The sequence below is a fragment of the Canis aureus genome, chromosome 21, assembly GCF_053574225.1.
Source record: "Canis aureus isolate CA01 chromosome 21, VMU_Caureus_v.1.0, whole genome shotgun sequence".
NCBI classification, from domain to species: Eukaryota; Metazoa; Chordata; class Mammalia; order Carnivora; family Canidae; genus Canis; species Canis aureus.
The window spans coordinates 45,310,140-45,337,707 of NC_135631.1; the positions used below are offsets into that span (position 1 = coordinate 45,310,140).

General features: G+C 41.5%; 1 protein-coding gene and 1 long non-coding RNA gene across 5 annotated transcripts in view; one reads left to right on the plus strand and one right to left on the minus strand.

The window, feature by feature from the left end:
• Positions 1-15,114, minus strand: part of AMPH (amphiphysin) — a 212,028-nt gene extending 196,914 nt beyond the window's left edge. For 2 of the 4 annotated variants that reach the window (XM_077864092.1, XM_077864093.1), the window contains exon 1: positions 14,901-15,113. In XM_077864092.1, coding sequence (XP_077720218.1) covers positions 14,901-14,969 — 69 coding nt within the window. In that variant the 5' untranslated portion in view covers positions 14,970-15,113. Of the gene's footprint in view, positions 1-14,900 lie in introns of all 4 variants that reach the window. The other 2 variants (XM_077864094.1, XM_077864091.1) reach the window with 2 other exon arrangements.
• An 893-nt stretch (positions 15,115-16,007) lies between these two features.
• On the plus strand, positions 16,008-23,125 carry LOC144293485 (uncharacterized). The gene is made up of 3 exons (XR_013360708.1): positions 16,008-16,897; positions 16,995-17,147; positions 22,367-23,125. It is a non-coding gene; the product is annotated as an uncharacterized LOC144293485 (long non-coding RNA).
• The last annotated feature ends 4,443 nt before the right edge of the window (positions 23,126-27,568 follow it).

The window sequence follows — 27,568 nt, forward strand, 5'->3', positions numbered from 1 at the left end:
GAGAGGCCGGTTACTGTGGCAGTAGCCACGTGGCTAGGGATCTGACCCCAAAGGCAGTCCAGCCAGATGGCAGACGCATGTATACTGCCAAGAGAAACCAAGATGAGGCTGAGTCAGGTGGAGCATGCCAATGGGCCTCACTTGGTCCAGAGAGGAAGATCATAAGTTACTGGACCACATACACCTGCAGAGAAAGCCACTTGTGAGCCAGAGACACTGTTTCCAGAGGACAAGAGGTGGAGCATAGCACACTACAGAACCCTTGCCACCATGGCACTATTTGTACCACCATCTCTGGCCCCACACCCTAACTACACAGACACCATCTGTACATTTCCTCTGCACATGTGAACTGTACTGTGAGTTAAAAATGGTGATCATTCCACCAGCACCTAACTTAAATATTGACAAGTTCTTGAGAAATGTTCCTATGATTATGTATAAAATCTTTTTTTTTAAGATTTTATTTATTTGTTCATGAGAGACACAAAGTCAGAAGCAGAAACAGAAGTAGAAGGAGAAGTAGGCTCCCTGCAGGGAGCCCGATGTGGAACTCAGTCCCAGGATCCTGGGATCACAATCTGAGCCAAAGGCAGACGCTCAATCACTGAGCTACCCAGGTGCCCCACTATGTCTAAAATTTTAAAGATAAAATCATTTTTTCATCAAGCAATATAAACCTATGCTGGTATAGCAGTGAGCAAACACAGCTCCATTTGTAACACGAAATTTATGATTTAAATACACAGGCTTTCTAAACTCTCACAACTGCTGATGGGAGTGTGAATTCAGTGTACTACTTTGGAAAACTATTTGTTATTATCCCCTAAACCTAATAATGCCTACCCTGATGAATCAGTAATTCTACTCCTAGGTATTAACCCAAAAGAAAGTAGTGGTTTTGACCACCAAAAGGCGTGTAAAAAGTGTAAAAAAATATGAACAGCAGCCTTACTCATAAGTGCCAAATACTAGAAAGAAAAACAAATGGCTGTCAACTGGAGGATGTATACATTGTGAGATACTATGCAGTATAATGCTATTTATGGATAAAGAGAATGAACTCCTACACATGGCAACATGTATGAATCTTATATATATTATGAAAAGTGAAAAAAGTAAGGCTCAAAAGGGTACACACAGTATGATTCCATTTATATAAATATAAAGACCACCTGGGTGGCTCAGTTAATTAAGCATCTGCCTTTAGCTCAGGTCGTGATCCCAGAGTCCTGGGATCGAGCCCCACATTGGGCTCCCTGCTCAGCAGGCAGTCTGCTTCTCCTTCTCCCTTTGCTCCTCCCCCAGCTCATGGTTGTGCGCTCTCTCTCTCTAAAATAAGTAAATAAAATCTTTTAAAAATATATAAAGATGAGGTGAAACTCACCAACAGGAGTAGAATCAGAATAGTAGCTCCCTAGTAAGAGGAGGTGAGCAGAGAGAGGAAGTATTGACTTGGAAGAGGCATGAAGGAGCTTACTGATTCTAGAAATGCTCTTCATTTCATCTGTGTGGCAGTCACACATTTTATTTTACATATGTATGTAAAATTTTATAAAGCTGTACACTTGAGATTTTTGCAACTTAATACATGCATGCCATACCTTATTCTAAGTTTCCTAAAAGACCACACGTGCACACATACACATAGTTGCATACAAATAGTCTATTTCAACTTGAGGAAGCAGGGTCTTTAGTGATGACAGGAGAGTCAGCAAAGTTACTATGTTACCCCAAAGAAGGTGCTTTATTCATGTGCTCCAAAGGGTCCCATCTAATGTCCTCTGGGGATTAGTGTAGACTTCTTTGTCACCTCCAATAAAGAGTCTCTCTTCATTTACCTAGGTATATATACTAACCTCTAGCTGTTGTGCAAGGGACAAATGGAGAAAGGCAAGTACAGTGACTTGAAGACCAAATTAATTTAAGAAATTTATCCTTTAAATACTAGATCAAAATAATTATTTTAAATGTGTGTAATAAGGAATAAGGAGGCATGTGCCACATATTCATGTTGAAACAATCACAGTGACTGGGCTAATCTTTTTTTCTTCTAGGCATATTCATTTTGTTACTGTTATTATTATTATTATTATTATCATTATTGAAATATACTTGACATAATTCCACTTTATCAGCAATTACATTAAACGTAAATGAATTAAACAATACAGGTCAGAGGCAGAGATTAGCAGAATGTATTAAAAAATAGCAAACTACAAACTGTCTGCAAGAGACACAATTTAGATTCAAAGACATAAATAGGTTGAAAGTATGAGAATGGAAAAAATATACCATGCAAACAGTAACCAAAAGAGAGCCAGAGTGTCTATAATATCAGAGAAAACAGGCTTTAAGAAAAAAAATTTATTAAATACAATGAAGAACATTTTATAATGACAAAAAAAGTCAATTCATGAAGAAAATATGAGTAGAAATATTTATGCACCTAATGAAAGTACACCAAAAGAAATAAAACAAAACTGACAGAATTGAAGAACACAAAATTCAAAAATAATAGTTGAGGTCTCCCAATACCTTATTTTCAACACTTGGTAGAACAACTAGACAGAAAACCAATAAGAAACTCCCAATACCTGATTTTCAACACTTGGTAGAACAACTAGACAGAAAACCAATATGAAAATACAAGATTTGAATGTTACTATAGACTGAGGAGTCCTAACACACATCTGTAGAATACTTTATTCAACAGCAGTAGACTACAATTACCATAAATGTAAAACAACAACAACAACAACAAAACCTGGATTGCTTCACTGGTGAATTCTGCAAATATTAAAAGAATTAACATCAATCCTTCACAAACCCTTTCAAAAGAGACAGAGAGGAGCCACTTTCCATTTCATTCTTTGAAGCCATTATTACTCAGATACAAAAACCAGACAAAGTAATCACAAAAAAAGAAACCATAAAAAATATCCATTAAGAATATAGACACATAAATCCTTAACAGAATATTTTTAAAAATTAAACTTGGAATCGAATGGTCTTCTTCCATAGGAGACTAAAATCATCCTTGGGCAGCCCAGATGGCTCAGCAGTTTAGCGCCGCCTTCAGCCCAGGGTGTGATCCTGGAGACCTGGGATCGAGTCCCACGTTGGGCTCCCTGCATGGAGCCTGCTTCTCCCTCTGCCTGTGTCTCTGCCTCTCTCTCTTTCTGTGTCTCTCATGAATAAATAAATAAAAATCTTTAAATAAATAAATAAATAAATAAATAAATATCCTCTGAGTTTTGACTACACTCTCTACTAGGCACTTAAGCAATCTCAATTACTAGAGACCCCATGACAAACAGATGAAATCAATGTAATCACAAATAAATATCTTCTCAGTCACCTACCAAAACTATGCTGCAAGTTTCTGAGGCATTTCCATTTTTTATGATTGATGCATTAACTAACATCACTCTAAAATTATGTTTTTTACAGAATCAGATTACATAGAATCCAACCTTTCATGCTATACAACATTCCTAACAAGGAAGACATTGGTCCCTTGAGAGAAACATTTCCAATATTTCAAACTGATTGATCTCTCTGAAATTTAAGTAAGCTATTTTAAATATAAGGTTAGTTTTAAGCATTCCATAGAGATACTGCTTTTCACACTTCTCTCTTCACTACACTGGAGACAAATTTATAGTCACTGAGCAGTAGGAGGCTTACTCACCATATTATAACCCTGAAGTGAACCTAGGAGATCATAATTCACCATAAAATCTCAACCAAACCCCTTTCTCTAAAGCAATGTGCTAAAAATAAATTAAATAAATAAATAAATAAATCAAGCAAGCAAGCAAGCAAGCAAGCAAGCAATGTGCTTTGCAAACTTCATTGAACCTTTGAATTAACCGAGGAACTTATTAGTAATGGACATTACTAAATCTTCCTGAAGAGATTCTGGTTAAGTCTGTAACTAGGCCCAGGAATCTGCATTTTACCTCACTCCTTCCCCAAATATTCCTGACTATTTTTGGAGAGAATAGTGGACTAGAGGGACTTGATTTCTAGAATTAATTCTCTACACATAACAGGAGCAAGTAGGGACCAATACAGGTCCCCAGGATAAGCCCTCTCCTATCCTAACCCACTGTTTTAGTGTGCTCGTGGTCTCCACAGCCATGTGCATTTCCTAGAGGGGTGGGAGGAAAATGTTTGGATATCATTTCCTAGAGATGCAGAGAAGAACCCACTGAAGAGAGAACAGGCAGGAAACTGATATTTTGCTAGATAAATACACAGTAAAATTTCTTGTAACAGATGTCTCAAATATTGAGGAATAATAGTGTGTGAAAGGTATCATACAGTTCTAGGCTGTGTGACCACAAAATGGGAGATCCTTCCATGACTTGGACTATCTATGCTATGCAACTGTTAGCAACCATTACTAGGTAGAGGAAAAGAAAGCCTGCCACAAAAGATTCTCTTTCAAATTTGATTCTTTCCAAGCTGCAAATCACATCAAGTAGATTATTCCTAACTTCAAGACCACTGCCTGCAAAATAATCAAGTCAATGCCCACAATATAATTAAGTCAACTTGGCACCAGCCTCAACCATGCATGTTCTCTCTTTCTTGCTCATTAAATGTTGGATATCCAAATGCCATCAAATCCTTTGTTTTAAAGACAAACTAATCTTCATAGATGTCTAATATTTAAGGGCTTTCATATTTATTTTGAATTTCTGATGGTTTGAGATAAGAGACCCTACAAATCCATGAAAGCAGACTGGGTAAGTTTACTGCTGTTGTACAGAAGGATCTTTGGATAACTATGTATGACCTATGTAGGTATGTATAATCCAGAGGGCAAGTCGGCTCTGAACCAGTGTCCTGCCTCTGGGTCAAGGAGGAACTTCGCCCCACAAGAACCCTTCAACATGTGAGGGTAAAAACCTGATCACATAAAATTGGGATTGCTACTACAACAGAACCATCCCAATTAAGGTCCACTTTACTTCACTGAGTATGCAAATGGTAGAAGAGGATCATTCATAAGGCCAATGTTATGAGTTGATAATGGTTTCTATCTTCCACAGCTCGCTCTTACTTCTGTCTCTGCTGTTCTTATTCCATATTTCTATGGAATGTTCCCTGACTTTTATAGTCACTAAACCCTTATCCCATTCCTCTTGCCTGAATATTGCAACACATCCTTTCGATCTTAGCTTAACACCTACCTTCTTCGGGAAGGTGTGTCCAATCCTCTTACTCTAGGTGAGTTCTCCACTTACATAAGAAACTTTCTTTCTGGGGTGCCTGTGTGACTCAGTGGTTGAGCACCTGTCTTTGGCTCAGGTCCTGATCCTGGGGTCCTGGGATCAAATCCCACATCAGGCTCCTCACATGGAGCCTGCTTCTCCCTCTGCCTATGTCTCTGCCCCTCTCTCTCTGTCTCTCATTAATAAATAAATAATAAATCTTAAAAAAAACTTTCTCCTCACAGAATTTTTAATTATGATTTTTCATTAATAACCATGTGGTTATTATTACGTTCAAAGCTTTATCTCTCTACCAACTCCTGCTGGTCAATATGCTCAATCAGGAGGGCTTCATTGATTACTGTATCACAAGTATCTAGAAAGTGTCTTTCACACATTAGATTCTGAATAAATAACTGCAAGAATGAATGAATTCTACCAAACTGACCTCACAATAGAATACATAACTTTTAGAATAAGTTTAGCCTTTATTCACTATTAGGTGCCAAAACAAGAGTACATTTATGCATGGGCCCATGTGTATTTTATTAAATTATTACAGGTACTTATACAAAAAAATATAGCATAGATATATTCAGGGTCTTCCCACATATGAACTAAACTTTCAACTAAATAACTATATGAGAATAAGGTAAAATGATCAAAATGGTGGTTCTTTGATTTTTTTGTATATCTGTCCTAAGTTGCTTCAGAGTAATCAAAATTGATATATGCCTACAGCATAGAGAATATTTCAAAACTACAATATTACTCATGGCTTCATCCAACACCATTCCTAATAAGAGATTTGCTCAATATGTATTCAAGAAATGTATCTACTTAAATACTACACTTAAATTTAGATTTTGAATCAATAAAAGTGAGGTTCCAGCATTTCTATATTAAAAGTTGGCCCATGGAAATGTTCTCAAGAAATTGAGAACACTATCACTTTAATTTTGCATAATGCTGTGTATATAGTCTTACTATATTCTTTCATGAGTAAATTTTTGAACTCTGTGACGCATTTTCATTACATAAATAAATGTTAGGCATTATTGAAACTACCTGGAAAATTATATCTGCAACACAAGAAATCTTTACATCTGTTATTCCCCTCATAGAAGCCCACAGGCCCTTATTTCCTTAGAAGTTCTACTCAGACAGCCCCTAGAAATGGCTTTTAAAAAATTAAAATTATGTTTGAACAGTAAGGTGAAAATCTTCAGATTTTACAAAGCGAGGAAAACAGGGGTATCTGGCCTAGTTGGTGGAGTATGCAACTCTTGACCTTAGGATTGTGAATTCAAGCTTCATCTTGGCTGTAGAGATTACTTAGAAATAAAATCTTTAAAAAAAAATTGAAACTTAATCATAGATACACACACACACACACACACATACTCCCATCCACCCATTCCTGAATGGACTGAAGTGACCCAAAAGAAAGTCAACATATAGAAAAAGATGCTGGATGTCCTCTAGGATAGTATTTTCAAACTGTAGTCTTGAGATCAATTTGATATGCTCTCACAAGCATTTTCTTAGAAATGGAATAGAGTGCAGTGGCATAGAATGGATAATCATTGTTTGATGTTATCAAATCTTTCCTGACTTAGGAACCCTGGCATCATGGGAAATATTAGAGCAGGGGAGCTATGTGTATATATATGCAGATGTATTTGGAAATGATAAAGCCTTCCTATATTTGGAGTCAGGCATGCTGCAGCACAGAATGACCATAGCTGAAGATAACCTAGAAAGAAAGGCTTCCTGTCCCTGTCCTTTCTGTGGGAACCAATAGTGAGAGTGCTGTGTTCTTTGATCACTGCAGTGCTCACCCAGAAAATGAAAATGACATCTGAATGCTAGACACCCTTTTGGGACCATTTTCCACAAGGCCAGAGTAAAAACCATGGACTCCTTTAGAGAGAGGGGACTCCCCATAGGGTTGCTGAACTTATCACAAGAGAGGAACCCCAAAGAGGAGTTAAAGATACTTATCATGTATCGGATGGGATGTTCAAATCATTTAATTTGAATATTCAAGGAAATGGAACCTCATTTTACACCCTATTATTTATGCAAGTATCTCAGGTATTTTAAGTTGTATTGGTCCATAGACAAGCTGACATCTAAAGTATGACTCCTGAATCTCACACATACAGACACCACACATACAAGATGTTATCCTGTAAAGGAGATTGGTAGCCTTTACTGATGTTAAAATCTGAGTTCCTGTAATTTTGATTCCCTATTGTATTAATTCCTGGAGAAAGAAAGATGCATGAGTATTTGAATGTATGTAAAAAAAAAAAAAGAAAGAAAGAAAGAAAGGAAGCCTTACTCTATCAAGAATGTCCTCCTAAGCGTTACTTTTAATATGGCAGTTTTTATTTTTTTTAAGATTTTTTATTTATTTATTCATAAGAGACACACACACAGAGAGAGAGAGAGAGAGAGAGAGAGAGGCAGAGACACCAGCAGAAGGAAAAGCAGGCTCCTCACAGGGAGCCGGACGCAGGACTCGATCCTGGGTCTCCAGAATCAGGCCCTGGGCTGAAGGCGGCACTAAACCGCTGAGCCACCAGGGCTGCCCATTATGGCAGTTTTTAATACACCCAGACAAAAAATGATCTTAGTAGAAGGGAAGGTAGAAGCTTGTACAATGCAAAAGCGGGCTATGAGAAAGTTTTCAGATAAATTTGAAAGAGGGAACCCTGGATTGCCTCAGAAACTCAGTCTCCAAATTCTCTTCAGATGTAAATATGATCATAAAAGCTACTCTTCTATGGCCAGGGCCCTGGGTCCCATGGAAAGAAGTTCTTGGGCAGAGAGGGGTCTTCCTTCTCCTACTCTATTTACATTTAACATATATACACACATGCACACAAGCACATACACACAGAAACACCATCAAAATGTTTCTCTTTGAGAACAAATCTAACTGCAGATATCAGCAAGGCAACATATTTTTTTTAAACCCATAAATGTTACATAATTAGGTATATGCAAGGAAACAACTTTTTCTTGCCATATCACACAATCGATATAGGGTTGAACCATGTGACTCTACCAGTATTTGACTTTTGACTTATAAAAATGACAAGTTAGTTCACTTCAACCCAATATTGGAGTTCTTACCATGTACAGAACCTGTAAGAATAATTTATTATAAATAATAATTTATTTATTTATTTTATAAAGGATAAAAATTTATCCTTTATAAAGGATCTACTGCCTTTACAAGATGACAGAGAAAATGTCAGTGATATATAGTGAAATACTCATGATAATTTCACAAAAGAGAGAGAAAGAATAATGTGGAAGGATGCTTTGCAGGGGTGCAATATAAACAAGCAAGAACACAGAAAGTCAAATCAATACATTATCACCAAATATGTACAATTCACAAGAAGTCCTTGTCCTCAAACACCTTCAACTTAGTTGGGAAGATATAGTACATGAAAAAACATTGCATCTAAGATTTATGAAATTTTCATTTGGGGCAGGTAAACTGGCACAAAGAATATCAAACTGGACACTTTTTAGAATCTAAATAGTGTAGGGGTGCAGGGGTGGCATAGTTGGGTAAGCATCTAACCCTTGGTTTTGGCTCAGGTCGTGATCTCAGGGTCATGAGACCCAGCTCATAGTCCAGCTCTGTGCTCAGTGTGAAGTCTGCTTAAGATTCTCTCTCCCTCTTCCTCTCCCCTTCCCCATCATGTGTGCACTTGCTCTCATTCTCTCTCTCTCTCAAATAAATTTTAAAATCTTAAAAAAAAAATTTAATTAGGGGCGTCTGGGTGGCTCAGTTGTTTAAGTGTCTGCCTTCAGCCCAAGTCATGATCCTAGGGTTCTGAGGCTGAGCCCCATGTTGGGCTCTCTGCTCAGTGGGGAGCCTGCTTCTCCCTCTTTGTCCCTTTCCCCATCTGTTCTCTCTCTCCCTCCCTCTCTCAAATAAATAAATAAAATATTTTTTAAAAATTAGTGTAACTCTCTTACTAAAACAAAACACAAAGAAACAAAAACAATGCCTAAAGAGGTTCATATTATACCAAAAGTTTCCTTGCTCACAAGAGTTAAAAAACATTTAGATGTTTAAAAATGTTTAAAGTTTCCAATTTAAATACTGCACAGAAGTCAAGGATGGTTAAGACCAAATAAATCTCACTGAATTGCACAAAAGGAAGAAGATGAACAAAAATATAAATCTCAGGGGGATTAAATATTAAATTAAAAAAGGCTTATGGATAAACAGACCGACTGTGTTTATTTCCATCTCCTCTAAAAACCCACCTAAATGATAGTAAAAGAATAAAAAAGGTATGAGCATACAAGGACAAAAACAGAGGAGGGATCATTAGTGGATCAGTGGGGCCCTTCAGTTGAAAAAAACAACAATGACATTATTTTATATATTGAGCCCTTGACAATACTATTGATGGGCATTGACAGATCTGATGAAGTAAGAACAATAATTCTAAATAGTTCATAGAAAAATAAACAAATAAGAAAAAGCAATTAACTCCAGGGAAAACAAAAAGCCAAAGGAAAAACTTAACCCTCAGATAAAACTTCGTAAAAATTTAAAAATTCAGTTTATCCTAGGGCACCATTAAGATAGCAAAAAAGGGAAACTACTTTCTGAGAGAAAATCCTTGCAAAATGTGTATTTGACTAGATTCATATCCTGAATACATAAATAAGTTCTTCAAATCAATAATAAAATGACCAGGAACCCGAATAAAAAAAAAAAAAAAAAAAAAAAAAAAACATAGGCAAAACACTTTGACACTTCACAAAGGAAGGTATAAAAGTTACCAATAAGTACATGGAAAGATGCTTATTAGGGAAATGACAGTAAAGGAATTTAAAAGGACAAAAAACTGGAGAAGGCTGAGGGATGACAGGTATATGATATGATAGAAATGCCCTGTAACTTGATCTGGGTGATAACCATGCAGATATCCATAAACATAAAAATTCATGAAGTGGAATACTTAAGATTTATATCATTTATTCAATAGAAATTATAACTTAATTTTTAAAAATATAATCCTCAGCAATCAACAATCTTTGCTATAATCTATGACTTGAAGATGTAGAAGAGATGAATGTAAGACAACTAAATCTTTGCCTATCTTCACTAAATAAGAAAAAATCAAGAAGTAGTTATATAAGCATATTTTAGATGTTCTGGTTAATAATAGCTACTTCTAGGGAAACAAGACTGGAGGTTGAGGGAAGAGGACAGAGGCCTACTACTTTTCATAATAAGCCCTTTACATTACATTATTTTATTATATTAGATTTTTTAAGCTGCATATATTAATTTGTTAGGAAGTCTTTAAAATAAATACTATATTATACACTATTAGATATATAATTATTTATATAAACACAGACTTTTGTAAGTATGCCTCAGTGGATTCTTTTTTCAGGATTTAATTGATTTATTTAAGAGAAATGGAAAGAGGACGACTGGGGGGAGGGGCAGAGGGAGAGAGAGAGGAACAAGCAGACTCCCCTGCTGAGCACAGAGCCACGGGCTCCATCCCAGGACCTTGAGATCATGATCTGAACCAAAGTCAGATGCTTAACCAACTGAGTCACCCAGGTGCCCCTTAGTGGATATTTTTTATTTTGTCAGTGCAATATTCATTCTCCCTTCTATATTCTGACTTTCCTTCCTTCTCCGTCCGCAGTCCATATGGTCCAGGGGGAACATCTCCATCCCAGCTTCAGTAGTAGTTTGTGACTCTGGCCCAATCCAACTTATGTGGTCCTGGTCCTTGGCCAGAGAGATTTTTTTCCTCCCAGGGAGAAGCACAGGACCCAATTTAGGCCAATGAGAGCTATACTGAGTTCTCTGTAAATGCTGAAGGAAAAACCATGCTCTTGTCTAGCTGCTGACAACCATTTTGCCACTAAGAGAGAAGAACATGCCCAAGAATGAGGCTGATAGAATGGACAGCAGAGATAAAGGCATGTGAGCCCTGATGTCTGTGGTTTAACTCCAGGTTCTAATAGGTCTGAAGTCTGTCTACCCCTGTCTTTTTCATTAATTATAAGAGGTAGTATCATGTAATGGGAAAGCACACTGGACTGCTTGGGTTCAAACTTCTCCTTTGCTACTTGCTAACTGTATGACCTTGGGCGTGTCACTGAACCCCTTCCTCATCTTTAAAACAGAGACAGCAATAGTATCTACCTCATAGAATTTAATTAGTTAATATATGTAATGCACCCAAATGCATACATTTATATATACACCTATGTATAAGAATATTTATAGTTAATACAAATACATATTTATATTTGAAAAATCTCATTTATGTGCAAGAGCCATGCTTTTATTTTTAGTAATTATATTCCCCTTTTTCTTTAAACCAGTTTGAATTGACTTTTCTGATATTTACAAGTGACAGGGCCCTGATTAATTCAACACCTAAGAGAAGCCATACAAAACCAATTGACAGGTTTAAGCAGATATACCTGAAACATAAACATAATATAAACATAAACATTCTCTATGGCAGAAAAAACACTCATCAGAAAAAAAGTAAATAGAAAAGGAAGAAACCATATTTGGAACCTTTAGAACTAATACTTTTTGCCCTTACACAGAAAGGGTGGAGATGCTATACAAAATGGACAAAAATATAAATACACAATTCACAAATGAAAAACAAAAAAGGGAATACAAAAGTGTTTGGTTTTTAATAACCAAACAAATGAAATAAATAGGAACTAATTTTTTTTCCAATAACATAGCTAAAGATCATTCTAAATTTTATTATCCAGTGTTGGCAAGTGTCACATACACCTGGTGAGAATGTTAATTGATAAAAATCATTCTGAAAGGCAATCTAGCTATAAGAAAAATAAGCATACCTTTGACATAATAATTCTAGTGATTTATCTAAGGAAATACTTCAGGGTACGCAAACATTTTCCCTACAAGGTTTCTTTCCCACATATTTGTATTTATATACAGAAACATTAGAAACTGAATGTCCAAAAAAACAGGAGATTCATTAAAATCCACGGATTCCCATACTGTTCAGTCATTTAAAATGTTGACAGAAAATATGTACATACTCAAGTATGTTCGTGACTATTAATAATCATGTAACATCACTACTGTGAAATAAACAGCTAAAAAACTATAGGTATGAGACTGTTTTGCTGTATAAATATATACATGTACATAGGGAAAAGATCTACTAGAATATACAGCAAATGACTGTGAAATTTCTGGGTAGTAATTATGATTATCCTACTTTTGTGGGTAGCTTTTTTCTTGCTTATATATATTTCACTCTTTCTCCACTGAACCTTCACAGACCTTCAATAAGAAAAAAAATGGATTTTAAATTTATAAAAAAAAAATAAGACACCTCTAAAAGTAGCTTCGGTCATGCATTTGGAGCCAAAATGCATCCAACTGTTGGGTATAGCACAGATGATGAGAAAGTCAAGGGCGTAGTAGACTCTCTTTTGAGAAAATGTGACTGTAAAAATGAGTCAAGGGCTCAAGAACACATGTGGCATACAGATATCGCAGTGGAACTCTGTGCATCAGAGAAGAGGCACCATCCAAAGATGCAAAAGGAAGGAATCACTGGGTGGATATGTCTAATGCCTGCAACAGCAACTTACTATGTTTCCCACTCTTCAGTAGCTTCTGTTTGGGCTTGGCTGGGCTACCTGACCTGGATTCCCATATGCCCTTTCCCTTGTGCTGCAGAGTCTCAGGAAAAGGGCAAGAGCGTACCCACCAGTAAAACCCATACTCTCAGCCTTTCCGGGTCTTGACCCCCTAAACATGGTGCAGCAGGCATTCTTCATCAGCAACTGTCCCCGGGGAAGAAAACAGGACACTTGAAGCCCTGTGCTAGCCTCCCTTAAACCTCCACTCCCCTGGAAAAGTAACCACCCTCCACAACCACAATCACAATACACACTTGACCTTAAGAGTGACAAAGTGAGTTTTCAATAATTCGTAAGGGCTTGAATGCTCTGTAAGACAGATTACATTTTCTTTTCATTTATTTTTGGCATATTAACAGCTGGTGACCTAGATGAAGCAATCATTTAATATGGGGAAAGACAGACTCTATCACTAAATTCCTTCACAGATGGAAAATGAATCCAATAAAAAGCGTCAGACCAAAGATTCAAAAAATCACCTGGAAGTGAAGAGGTGGGGAGAAATACCTACAAGTGGGTAAAATGAAGTATGGAAAAATGATGACAAAACCGGGCTGGGATCCCCCACGGTTCCTAGCTACTTTGGGGACAAGTAAGCAGGGACTGGAAGAGGCCAGGAAGCCTTGCTAACTCAGCTGCCGAAGGAGCGGCGGGAGGAGGATCACGTTGGTTCAGGATGAGCTTGGGTAGATATTAAAAGAAATACAATCCTCTTACTGCATGGAGAGTGTGCATGTGTGGAGGGAGGGACTAGCCGCAGCCACAGAGCCTGTGGGCCTGGGGACAGGCAAGGGGACCAGGGCCCCCTTCTCAGTCCTTCCAGGTGTATGGGAACTGGGGAGCAGCCTGAGCCGGGGCCTGAAGAAGGAAATTCACTGTGGTTTTGAGCAACGCGGCAAACCTGACTTCCAGTAAAAGAGGAAAACACCAAACACCCAGAATCCCGGGGACGGAAAACGCTGCCACATGAAGGAGAGCCCCGCTCAGCTGACACAAGCCAGGGGCTCAATTAGCCAGGGTTCACTTCCAAGTACGATGCTCAAGCTACAACAGGAATGTCCTTCAGTGGAGACACAAATGAAGAGCTCGGCGGCCGCAAAGTCCTGAGGAGCAGCAGGCTTCAGGGCGCCCCGCAAGCCCAGAGCCTGGCCCCGCATCCCCACTGCCCAGGGCTGTGCTTGGAGTATAGACCCGGGATTCATCTGTGCCCCTCTCTGGGAGAGAAACATAAATTACTGAGGGGCCAATTTGCTGAGGAGCTTGTAAAACACTAGGGAACCCAACCTGTACGTGCAACGTGGATTTTTTTTTTTTTTTAATGCAATAGAACGCCCTCCTTTGTGCAGAAATGTGCAGAGAAGAACTGTTAGGTTCGGGTCACACGTATTCTTGACCTTCCAGAGGACAGTGGCGTCAAAAGGGACACACACTGAGATTCAAAAAAAAAAAAAAGAGAGAGAGAGAGAGAGAGAGAGAGAACCACACACAACCAGCAGAAAAAGAAGTGTGCACCAGAGCTCTATTTTGAACTCCAGGATTCACCGGCCGGCGGCGACCGCAGCGGGGCCCCTGCCTTCCGCGATGCCCCCGCTACCCCCTACCCCCACCCCCACCCCCACCCCCACCCCCCCCATCCGTCCAGGTCTGGGGGCGGCTCCCGCGCTGCCCGCGTCGCTGCTGCGGCGCCCGGTCCCCCAGGAAGCCCCGGAGGAGGACGGCCGCGGGGTCCCGGGGCTGCGGGCCGCCGGCGGGATGCGCTGGGCTCGGGGCGGCGGGCGAGCCTCCCTCCGCACCTGCCGCCGCCGCCCGGGAGAGCGGGGACCGGGGGGCTCGGAGGACCCGGAGGACCCGGACCACCAGGACCACCCGGAGGACCGCGCGCCCGGATGCTCCCCCGCCCCGGCCCGGCCCCGCCGCCCCCATCCCCGGCCCGGCCCCGCCGCCCCCGCCCGCGCTGACCTTTTCCTGCGCGCGGTTGAGTCGCTTCTGCACGTTCTTGGCGAAGATGCCCGTCTTGATGTCGGCCATGGCTGCGGGTCCCGGCGGCGGGCGGCGGAGCGGGCGGAGGGCAGGCGGCGGCGAGGGCGAGCGGGAGAGGAGGAGGTGGAGGAGGAGGAGCGGAGGAGGAGGAGCGGGAGCGGAGGAGGAGGAGCAGCGGGAGAGGAGGAGGAGGAGCGGGAGAGGAGGAGGAGGAGGAGCGGGAGAGGAGGAGGAGGAGCGGGAGAGGAGGGGAGGGGAGAGGAGGAGGAGGAGGAGGAGGAGCAGGAGAGGAGGGGAGGGGAGAGGAGGAGGAGCGGGAGAGGAGGGGAAGGGAGAGGAGGAGGAGGAGCAGGAGAGGAGGGGAGGAGGAGGAGCGGGAGAGGAGGAGGAGGAGCAGGAGGGGAGGAGGAGGAGCGGCGGGAGAGGAGGAGGAGGAGGGGAGAGGAGGAGGAGGAGCGGGAGAGGAGGAGGAGGAGCAGGGGAGGAGGAGGAGGAGCGGGAGAGGAGGAGGAGGAGCAGGAGAGGAGGGGAGGGGAGGAGGGGGAGCGGGGGCAGGGGTGAGGGAGGGGCGCAGCGCTGGGACCCACTTAAAGCGACAGAGCGGAGGCGGGAGGCGCGGGGCCTGGCCGTGATACCCAGCGGGGCATCGAGGAAATGAGACAGAGGGAGCCAGAAGTCAGAAGGCCCAGGGGGTGCACGCAGTGGGGCTAGAGGAGGTCGGGAGGCGAGAGTGGACAGGACCTTGCAGCGGTCCCAGGGCCCTGGGGCAGTCCCGAGGCTCCTTGGAGGCGAGTTTGTGTTGGGGGAGCGGAGAGGAGCCCCATTCTTTCCAGCAAAAAAAAAAAAAAAAAAAAAAAAAGGAAGAAAGAAAAAGAAAAAGGGAAAAGAGGCAGGGAAAGATGGGATGGGAATGGGGAAGCCAAGATTGGAGGTGTTCTGATGGGGGGGCTGGTCTAGAGAGTGCACCCCTCCCCACCTGTGTGTTCCAGAAAGCCAGGCCTCTGCCCTGTGCCCTGGAGGCTCACAGCCCAGGGAGGAAAGCTGGGGGGAGAGGGGCGGGGGCGGGGGCGGGGGCACCAAGTCAGTTCAGGGCTTAGAGCTGCAGGAGAGAGGGAAGCAGTGCGCACATCTGTTCAGACTTGGAGAGGAGATGTGGGCTCCGAGGTAGGGAGGTTGCGTGTTGAGAAGGGATCAGTCCCTTTAAGCAAGATGCCGTGCTTGGTGGCCTGTGCGGTCCTACCCGGATCAGATACCCTGGCATGGACACTTACTTGCCCAGAAGTGTCCCGTGGCAGAATCAGGTCCTTTATTGCCTCACTTCAGACCCAGGCCTCTTAACCTGTTTTTCTGGGCAAACCTTCTGGTGACCCTAACAGGGATTCGCCATGCTCAGTGCACTGACCAGAAGTAGAAAAATAGGGATAACTGGGTGGTACACCTTACCCAGAGCTCTTGAAGACGCTGACCAATGGGGAAGCTATTCGTATTCAGGTCTGAGAGTGTGAAGCAGTAAGGCAGGTGGCCCAGCAAGCAGGTCAGAGGTCAGTCAGAGGTCAATCAGGCACCTGAAACCTGTGAATCCAAGTGAGCATCTCTCTGCCTCTGTAGTAGATTGTCACAGCCGTAGCCGTCCCCCCACCCCATGAACTACCCCTTAGTATTCACTCCTTGGGAAGTCCCCTCCCCTTGATACTACAGTAGCATTGTGACTGACCTTTGCCAATAAGATAGAGTGGAAGTACATTGTGCCAGTTGCAGCCCTAAGCCTTAAGAAGCTACGCAGGTTTGGCACTCGGGGCAGCCTGGTGCCACCATGTAGAGGTTCAGCTACCCTGACGTGAAAAGTCCCTTGCAGAGGCCACGGCAGAAAGGGGGAACCCCAGCCTCCAACTGACCCACTGCCTGAATGCAGCCACAGGATCATCAGTAAGACCAGCAGAAGAACCGCCCAGCTGATCCCAGCAGAGTGCAGCGTGGTAAGTAAACAAAATGAAAGTGGTTTTAAGCCTCTAATTTCTGCAATGGTTTATTCCTGAAATACCTGGTCTATTCACTTGGCTCTTATTTCCTTAGGGTGACTAGTCATCTCAGATTGCCTGAGAATGAAGGTGTTTCCCGGACACAGGACTTCCAGTCCTAAAGCCAGAAAAGTCCTGGGCAAACCTGGATGAGTCGTTCACCCTTCTTCCAACATCCCAAGTAAATAGGAGTTTACTTCAGAGGGAGGTAAAGAGAATATTCCTCTCTTGGTCAACATTCCATAGAAAAGACCATTCAGAAGCCAGGAATTGAATCAGCTTTCTAAAACAGTGAGATTCAGAACCTCAGGTGTACCCTGAGATCTTGCCATGAGGATACAAGCCACAGAATGCTGGAATACACTAGAATGTTCTGGAGAATATCAGTCCATGGCCACTTGTATCCTATGAGCTCCAAAGCCGCCTCTGCTCTCATGCTGGGCCTGCCTGTAGCTTCCCCTGCAGACTTCACTGTGCTCTTTCTAACAAGCAAGGGACAGAGTTCCAAGCACTAGGTTTTCTTTTCCTCTGCTTCCTCAGGGCCCAAGCCATCAGTTCCCACTGCACCAGCTTTTACTCCTCCTTGCAGCTATCCTCCCACCAATTTTTGGAACACAGCAAGTATCTTTTGAACTAAAATTACAAATGGCTAGCTTTTCTCATCATTCAGATGCCCAAATCTAGTTCTATAATATGGATGGGAAAGGAAGCTCAGGTTTCTTAATAATTCTATTTACAAAGTTGTTATATACAAACCTATCAAATCATTCCCCTCCGGCTGAGAGGTAAAACGGTATCCATTTTCAGGTTGCTATGTGGGTCATTTGGCCTGGAATATTGCCGAAGGACGGTGGCTGCTACTTAGTAGGTGCTTTGTAAATATTTGCTGGGGGGAAAAATGCATGTATAGGTGAGACTAGATATCAAGCATCCATACTTCTTCTCGTAATTCTGCAGCTGTCTCTTCTCCTAAATTCTGCTCCTGGAACAGGAGTGCATGCAAGGGGACTCCAACACCAATGATTTTTAAATATTGCTATGCCATACCGTAGAGGCTTTTTTCATACAAAATCTTATGCAGGACCCAAATATAATAATCAGATGGACCCCTGATTGGTTGTAGAGGGTGTGGGGTGCCCTGAGCCCCACCCGTTAGGCTACTCCTTTATTCCCTGCCTCTGTCTCTGAGGAAGATCTTCAGTGCTTTGGATCTCCCTGCACACAGCAGAAGTCCACAGGGCAGGTGATCTCAGGGGCACCTTCCACCTCCAGAGCTGTAGGAGCCATGCTTTTGTGTGCATTTATTTCCTCCCCAACACCACTGGGCCCACCCACCAATATTCCTTGCTTGCTTCTATTTCTTTCTCCCCATTCTTACCCGTTTTTCTCCTCAGTCAAGGAAAAATGTGATTCATGCAGTTCCATGTTGACTTCTCTACTAATAAAGAATAACCCCAATCTTTTCCAACAATGAAGACAAGCTTAGGGTCAAGTTATAGTTAACATTTATTCAGGTAGGTTTCACAGGAAGTATCATGACTCCACCTCCAGATTTTCATCCAAGCCAGGTAGATTTCCAGAATTATTTTTAACTTCCAATTTACCTTCTTTCCTCCCAAATTGCACTTGAGATTGGTCGATAAGTCAAAAATGTGACTTATGATAGGTTTTGGTAATTTGGAATAGGCCCAGAATTACCATTATGTTATCACAGAACTCATTTTCCATATGTTTTAATGGCACAGAGCTTTATCCTTGCCTATCTTTTTATCTCGTAAGTCCAATTAGACTGTTAAGGAAGGAGTTGTTTTTTTTTTAATTTTTATTTATTTATGATAGTCACAGAGAGAGAGAGCGCGAGAGAGAGGCAGAGACACAGGCAGAGGGAGAAGCAGGCTCCATGCACCGGGAGCCCGACGTGGGATTCGATCCCGGGTCTCCAGGATCGCGCCCTGGGCCAAAGGCAGGCGCCAAACCGCTGCGCCACGCAGGGATCCCCAAGGAAGGAGATTTTTAAATCCATTTTTAACTGTGTCTTGCTCTTTGCGAGCACTTAGAAAAGTTTGATACATGCTACATATTCTAATTAGCCACAACCTCTTTATGTTATTGTATCTAATGAAGGAGGCATTTCCTTTCAACATTTGGCGGAGCCTAACTAACTGGATTTGGGCCCCAACTAAATCATGAGTAGTTGTTATACTTTTTCCTCTTTGTTCAAAGACTCAGAGGCAATTTTATTTTATCTCACAAAAGTTAAACTAGCAGTATAAGGAGGATATTCTTTTAAAAAGATGTATGTTTTGACCAATTATCTTGTAGATTTCTTTTTTTTTAAGATTTTATTTATTTATTCATGAGACACACACACACAGAGAGAGAGAGAAAGAGAGAGAGAGAGGCAGAGACACAGGCAGAGGGAGAAGCAGGCTCCATGCATGGAGCCCGATGTGGGACTCGATCAGAGGACCCCAGGATTACATCCTGGGTCGAAGGCAGACGGTCAACCGCTGAGCCACTCAGGGGTCCCCAATTATCTTTTTTTTTAATTTATTTTTTATTGGTGTTCAATTTACTAACATACAGAATAACCCCCAGTGCCCGTCACCCATTCACTCCCACCCCCCGCCCTCCTCCCCTTCTACCACCCCTAGTTCGTTTCCCAGAGTTAGCAGTCTTATACGTTTCAAGCGAAAACCATCAAGCACAGATTCATAGTCAACTCTTCAAATTATCCCAGCTATGTACATTTTAATTCCACATACTAAATTTTGCCTATATGGCTGCCCTCTTCTATTCCTAATTTAACCAGGCCTAAAAATAGGAACCTCCTCACTACATTAATAATGCATCACTAATGCATCCCAAAATACTAAATCAAAGGCAAGAGCTTTGTTTTTCATAGACAGAGCCATTGGCCACTAAGAAAAGCAATGACATTGTATTAAATTGCCTAATAACTGTAACGTGTTTTGACACCATGTTGGATGTTTTTTTTTGCAAAGTCAATGCAAAACAACTCCTGTATCCCAAACAAATGGCTAGAACATCACCTAATGGCTTACAAGCCAATAGAGAGGTCAGGGAGCCAAACAAAATGGAAATTCTAATTAGCTTCAGCTCTTTCTGAAGAAGGGGACAAGTTGCTACAAATATTTTCAGCTATTTTCTATCCACAGATAAGCTATAAAAATTCTATGTACAGTGTGGGTACACACATTCGTCTGGGCGCCCGCAATACCCTCTTAACTGCCTCAAGGGCTGGATTATTTTATCAAAAGTTTTTCAGCTTGGACAATCCCAGCTTTGTAGCAGTGATGTACTTCAAAACCTCTTAACAAATAATTTTATCATATATTGGCAGAGACCTTTTTGGTTCAAGGAACTCCTTTTTGGTTAAATTTGCCCATATTTGTATTTAATGAGAATATAGCTATCTGGATATGCCTGCCTTTGACTGCATGGCTGCTTCCCCATCCTTAGCTTATCTTCCACCACCCCTTACACTTCTGTCTCCCAGCTGGCTCCTAGAGCTGTGGCCACCAGCACTGTAGAGGTCCTGCCTTGGACTATAATTGTCCTTGGATGTCCACAGTGTCCCTCCGCTGCCAGCCTGCACTTCAGCCAAAGCTCCTGACTAAGGAGTCCAATCCAGGGTCATGATACGATGTCATGTGCAGGAGACCTGTACTAAGTATTGTGCTGTCTCCCAAACATCTGCCCACCTCCTCCCCTGCAGTAGAGCCTCCTTGATTTCCAGAGGCCACATGACCTTCTATCTATTCTCACATCTCAGAATCACCTCACTCCACCTCTCTTCTCTAATGACCTCCAACATGTTGCTGTTTCAAGCCACTTCCAAGGAATCAGGCAGGTTGGATGGGGATGGTAGGAATCATTCCCATGAGTGTTATTGTCAGCGTTACTGCTATGGTTCAATATTATCAGGCTTTAACAGGCTTCAGTCCACTAGCCTAAGACACAATGTGTCATGGATTGAATTTAGTCTCTGTGATTTTGTGATTTATAATAAAAAATATGATGTTTGGTCCCTGGCCCTGTTCCTGGCACAGAACTCCTAAAACCCTTAGAATTTCCCAAGTGATTAGAGCAAAAAGGGTGGCTGGTTGTTCAAAAGCAAACTCCTTTCAACCACACTTGAATGTGTATTAATGAGGTGGCTCTGGGAAAACTGTAAGGATGAAGGCTGGTTGTCAGGATACCTAGAGGGCTTGAATTTTCAATACCTGCCCCCCTGCCACTCCCACAGTCTCCCCTGAGTTCAGTCACCTATGGCCAATGATTTTATCATCGGCGTGTGTGTAATGGAGCCTCCATAAAAACCCAAAAGGACTAGATCCAGAGAGATTTGGGTTGGTGAACACAAGGAGATGCTAGGAAAGAGGACTGCTTGGAGGGGCATTGAAGCTCTGCACCCCTCCCACATACTTTGCCCTATGCATTTCTTCCATCTGGCTATTCTTGTGTTATATCCTTTTATAATAAACCAGCAATCTAGTAAGTAAAATGTTTCCCTGAGTTCTGTGAGATGTTCTAGCAAATCGTTTGAATCCAAGGAGAAGGATGTGGGAATCTCTTGATATAAAATCAGTTGGTCAGAAGCACAGGTGACAACCTGGACTTGGAATTGGTGTCTGAAGTATGTGTGTGCGTGGTGGGGTGGGGGGTGCGGTCTTGTGGGACTGAGCCCTTAATCTGTGAGATTTGATGCTAACTCCAGTTAGATGGTGTCAGGACTGAATCGAATTGTAGGACACACAGCCAGTGTTGCAGAATTGTGTGGTATGGGAACACCTGAGGCCCCTACCCTCACTTTCTTGGCGGCCAGAAGCATTGAGAGCAGAGAAGAAACACACAGGAGGAATTTCTTCTTTATAATTCCCACAAGAGATGAAGTCATAACTTTTGGGACCTGTGAATATGACCTTATTTAGAAATAGGGTCTTCCCAGTTGCAGTTAAGCTACTCCTACTCCTGTGGGAATAGGGTCGGCCCTTAATCCAATATAACTGATGTTTGTGTTATGTTGTCTCACGGAGTTGATGAATGCATCTCACAGACAAAAGGGCAAAGTGAAGTGAAAGTTTATTAAGGCAAGGTGAAAACAGAAAAAATGGGCTCTCTAGAGCGAGAGGGATCCTGAATGGGTTGCCGCAGAGGGCTTTTTTGGTCGATCTTTCATAGAAAACTGACCGGGGAACTTGGTAAATATCTTATCTATAATGCTTAAGAGTAATGAGGTGTGTTTGTAAATATTATAAAAATATCTCATCTATATTTAGAACAAACAAGAAGGATTTTTTTATGTCCCCTTCTCTCTGGTTAATATCCTGTCTATAATGTCTCCACACCTGGGATTTCTGTGAGCCTGGTGACTCAACCCCCTACCTGTCTCTCTCTATCCAGCGTCACCTGTCCCTTAACCTTACCCATATTTATAAAGAAAGGAGAAGAGATACAGACACTCACAGAGGTCATGTGCAGACAGACAGAGGGAAGATGGAAGCAGAGATTGAAATAATGCAGCCACACGCCAGAAACACGGAGGACCACCAGCAAAATCACAGAAGCCTGGAGATGGAGCTTGGCCCCATTCACACCTTGGTGGTGGACTTCTAGCCTCCAGAACAAGAGAACACATTTCTGTGGATTCAGACCACCCAGATTGTGTTTCTTTTGTAGGGCAGGCCTAGAAAACGAATACAGGATCCAACCTTTTGCTTCCTACCAGAGAGCATCTGGGAAAAATTTATCCCCCAGTCCACAAAACTGACAAACAGATTTCCAAAGACAAGATTTTCATTAGCTCCAACAGTCTGTTCATCTGTTGCTTTCTTCTGAAACAATGTATTTTTATAAGCATATGATTTGTCCTTATTTTCTGTCTGAATTTAGTAGAAAAAAACAGGAGCTTTTGAGGGAGCCTGTTGCAGGTTGGGGTCTCTGGGAACAGAGCAGAAGCTGAGGTCCAGGTGCAAACCGTGGAGAGCGTTGAGCCACGAGAGGCAGGAGGAAGCAGGGGTTGGCAGAGGAGAAAGTCCAGTGGCCAGGCAGGCCTGGTGGAGTCTTGACCAATCTGGGAGGGGCTCTATCACGAGCACTGCCCCTAGTCCTCATCCGGTTAATAAGGGCTGTGCCACTCAACCCCTGCCAACCAGTCACTGCAGGAGGGTGGCCAGGAGGGGTGGGAACTAGGGTGGAAACTGGGGTGGAGTGGTGGGGGGAGAGGTGGGAACTGGGGCCAGGAAGCCCTCTGCCTGAGGACTGCACTCCCCCAGAGGGGCAGCAACCCTTCTGGAAGGGAGATCCTGGCAGCAGACCCCACTCCCACTCTCTGCTGTCCTGGTTAGAGAGCTCCTTGCACAGATAAGATGCATGTTCTTAAGTTTCCCAAAATGCCATTTTCTGTTTCTTCAGCTTCCCATGTCATGCCTCCCTCCCACCCGCCTGCACTGAGATGTTCCTAAAGGTACTTAATTTTTTTAAAAAAGATTTTATTTATTTATTCATGAGAGATACACAGAGAGAGGTATAGACACAGGCAGAGAGAGAAGCAGGCTCCTCACAAGGAGCCCGATGTGGGACTCGATCCCGGGACCAGGATCACGCCCAAAGGCAGACACTCAACCACTGCTACCTGGGTCATCCTCCTCAAAGTCCAGACTTGGATATTTAAACATGGTTCATTTGTCCCTAATTGATAAATCTCTAGTCATCTGTGTTGTCAGTTTTCTCCACCATATAGCAACTGTTTTCCCACATGTGATAAATAAGAAACGTGTAGGGAGATACTCTGAGACCACGCATGTATCCTGTTTGTTGTCAGACGCCTCCTCCCCTAATTTGGCGTGCGTGGCAATTCTTGCCTAAATCTGTCTTTGCAAAGATGATTTTCAAATGGTGATTCTCTAATTCCATTGGGACTACTGTGTCTACTAATCAGCGTTCTACTCTATGGAAGAGCTGTCCCTTTCTTTTCACATATTTGTTAATTTATTACCTACTGTCAGTGTGGACTTATGGATTCATGATTTATTCACTCTATTATTGTTTTTATTCACTCTAATGTCCAGATTATTCCAGACTTGGCCAGTGAAAGGCCTTTCATTTTTTTCTTACCTATCCTTATCATTCTTCTTTTTTAAAGAATTTATTTATTTATTTATTTATTTATTTATTTATTTATTTATTTGAGAAAGCACATGCATGAGTGGGGGGTGGGGAGCAGAGGGAGAAGAAGACTCCCCACTGAGCAGGGATCCTGACTTGGGGCTCATCCCAGAACCTTGGGACCGTGATCTGAGCCAAAGACAGATGTTTAGCCAACTGAGCCACTCTGGCACCCCATCCTCATCATACTTCTGGCACTTCCTTATTTTCTGGCATAATAAGATGTTCCAGGCTCATCTCATAGTTTCCCTGCCCCAGCCTTTGAGTAAGCCACTTCTCCATGAACCCCTGGTTCCCTTCTGTGGAGAACTGTATTTAGAAATGAAGGTCTGGGCTTAGGATCTGCTCATTGGCACTGAGTGTCTGAGTGTCACTGAAATAATAAATTTATACCAATGCCTCTAATTTGAATCCAACCTAAGTTTTTGCTTGCCTTCCCCTGCTCCATATTTCTATCTCTACCTCCTATCTTCTATATTGCTCTGGCTCCCAAAAACCTCATTGTGGTCCCTCATTTGTCCAATTCTTCAATACTCACAAAATAGTTTCACAATGCCCAAATCACCACAACAAATGAACCTACTGAAGAGTCAAGATTTGTTTACCTTATTTTGCTTGAGATTGAAGTCACAGTGCTGTGTTCAAAACTTATTTGGGCGACTAGCATAAAGATAGACATACAGACCAATGGAATAGAAGAACCCAGAAATACACCTTCACGTATATGATCTATGATTTTCAAGAAGAGTGCCAAAGTCATACAATGAAGAATGGACATTCTTTTCAACAAATGGTGCTGGGAAAACTGGGTATTTATATGCAAATAAGTGAAGTTGGACTCTTACCTTAAACTATATACAAAATGGATCAAAGCCCTAAATGCAAGACCTAAAACTAGAACACTCTTGTAAGAAAATAATAAGAAAAAAAACTTGTGGTGTTGGGTTTGGCAATGATTTCTTGGATATCTCACTAAAATCATGAACAATAAAATTAAACAGGTAAATTGGACTACAACAAAATTCAATCCTTTGGGGAATCAAGAGAAACAGCAGAGTCAAAAGGCAAACCATGGAATCTGAGAAAATATTTGTTTACCAAATATCTGATAAAGGATAAATATCCAGAACATATAAAGAACTACAAATCAAGAATAAAAACAAGCAACCTGCTTAAAAATGGACAAAGAGCTTGAATAGACATTTCTCCTAAGAAGATATACCCATGGCCAATAAGCACACGAAAAGATGTTCAGTATCACTCATCATCAGGAAAATGCAAATCAAAGCCACAATGAAATACCACTTTATAACCATTACGATGGGTACTACCTAAAATAGAAAGTACTTGTTGGCAAGGATGTGGAGAAATTGGAATCCTTGTGCACTGCTGGTGGGAATATAAAATGGTACAGCCTCTATGGAGAACAATGTGGTACTTCTTCAAAAAATTAATGATAGAATTACTATATGACCAGTAGTTCCACTTCTGGATATATGCCTCCCCAATTAAGCAAGATATCAAAGAGATATCTGTACACCCATGTTCGTGGCAGCATTATTCATAACAGACAAGAAGTAGAAGCAACTCTAGTGTCCACTGACTAATGTGTACAACAGAATTTTATTCAGACTTATAAAGGAAGGAAATGCTGATACATACTACAACATGGACGAATCTTGAGGACCATAATGCCAAATAAAACAAGCCTTTCACAAAAGAACAAATACTATATGATTCCATTTATGTGAAGTACCTAGAAGTAGTCAAATTTCATAGAGACAGAAAATAGAACAGTGGTGCCAGAGCACCTGGGTGGCTCAGTCAGTTATTGATTTGGGATCAGGTCATGATTTCATGGTCATGAGATCAAGCTCTCTGTAGGACTTCAAATTGAATGTGGATCCTGCTAAAGATTCTCTCTCTCTCTCTCTCTTTCTCTCCCCCGCTCCCCCTGGTTCTCAAGTGCACCTGCATGCTCTTGCGCGTGCGTGCTCTCTCTCTCTCTCAAAACAAACAAAAATAAAATAGAGCAGTGGGGAGTTGCTGTTTAATAGGTACAGAGTTTCAATTTTGTAAGATGAAGAGAATACTGCAAGTGGATAGTGGTGATGAACACACAACTATATGGATGTACTTAATGCGACAGAACTACACACTTAAAAATAGTTAAAATGATAAATTGTATGCTATGTATATTTCACCACATGAAAAAATGAGAAACTTCCTCAGGCAAATCACTTTACTCATTGGAAATGGTTAGGCCCCTTTGTTACTATTTTCATTTAGTTTGAGATTTTCTCTCATCCTTGTTAATGTTATTAGATATGTAGAACATTAAAATGAATTTAGAAGTTAAAATTGTATAGGAAAGGTATACTCAGGGAAGAGTAACTCTTTCCCCTATCCCCAAATAACTATAAGTAGCCAATTTCATTAGTTTTTTTATTATCATTCTTGTATTTGCTTTTTATCATCACTATGGGTAGCCAATTTCATTAGTTTTTATGTTATCATTCTTGTATTTGTTTTTTTCAAAATTATACAGATATAGGGGCACCAGGATGGCTCAGTCATTTGAGCCATTTGTGTCTGCCTTCTGCTCAGGTTATGATCCTGGGGTCCTGGGATTAAGTATCACATCGGGCTCCCTGCTCAGCAGGGAGTCTTCTCCTTCTCCCTTTGCCCACAGCCCTCATTTTCTCTCTCTCTCTCTCTCTCTCTCTCTCTCTCTCATAAACCAATCAAATCTTTTAAAAATATAAAGATATAAATATGCAGATTGAAATTTTCTTCTACTTATTATAAAAAAGATAGCATAGTACATGTACTCTTTTGTGTTTTTCACTTAAAATATATTCTCAAAATTATTCATTTCAGTTCATAGAAATTTTCCTCATTTTTCTTACCAGTTTATCCTACTCCATAGTATGTATTGCCAAGCTTATTTAATCAACAATTATTGCACTAATTTATCTTGATGCTCAAATTATCTCAGACTTAGCCAGTGAAAGCAGTCTCCTACATTGGAGCAAATTGCAATATTTTATGATTACAAATAGTGATGCAATGAATAACTTTTGTATATGTATTTTCATGTTGTTCAAAGTGTATCTACAGGATAAATTCCTAGAAGTGAAATCTCTAAGTCAAAGAATATATACATATGTAGCTTTGTTCAGTATTGTCAAATTATTTTCCAAGAGATAGTATTTTTTTCCATTCCAATCAGCAAGGTATAAAAGTGCCTGTTTCCACACAGTCTTGCTAATTTTATCAAGCCGTTAGATTTTTGTCAAAGTGAAGGATAAGGGGGAAAAAAACTGAAGGAATTGCAAAGCTGAAAAAAATATTAAAGATTATTCCCCAAATATCTCACGAAGGTTAAGATGAGATATTATGAAATTTGTGTCTCTAAGTCCAATATCTGGGTCATGT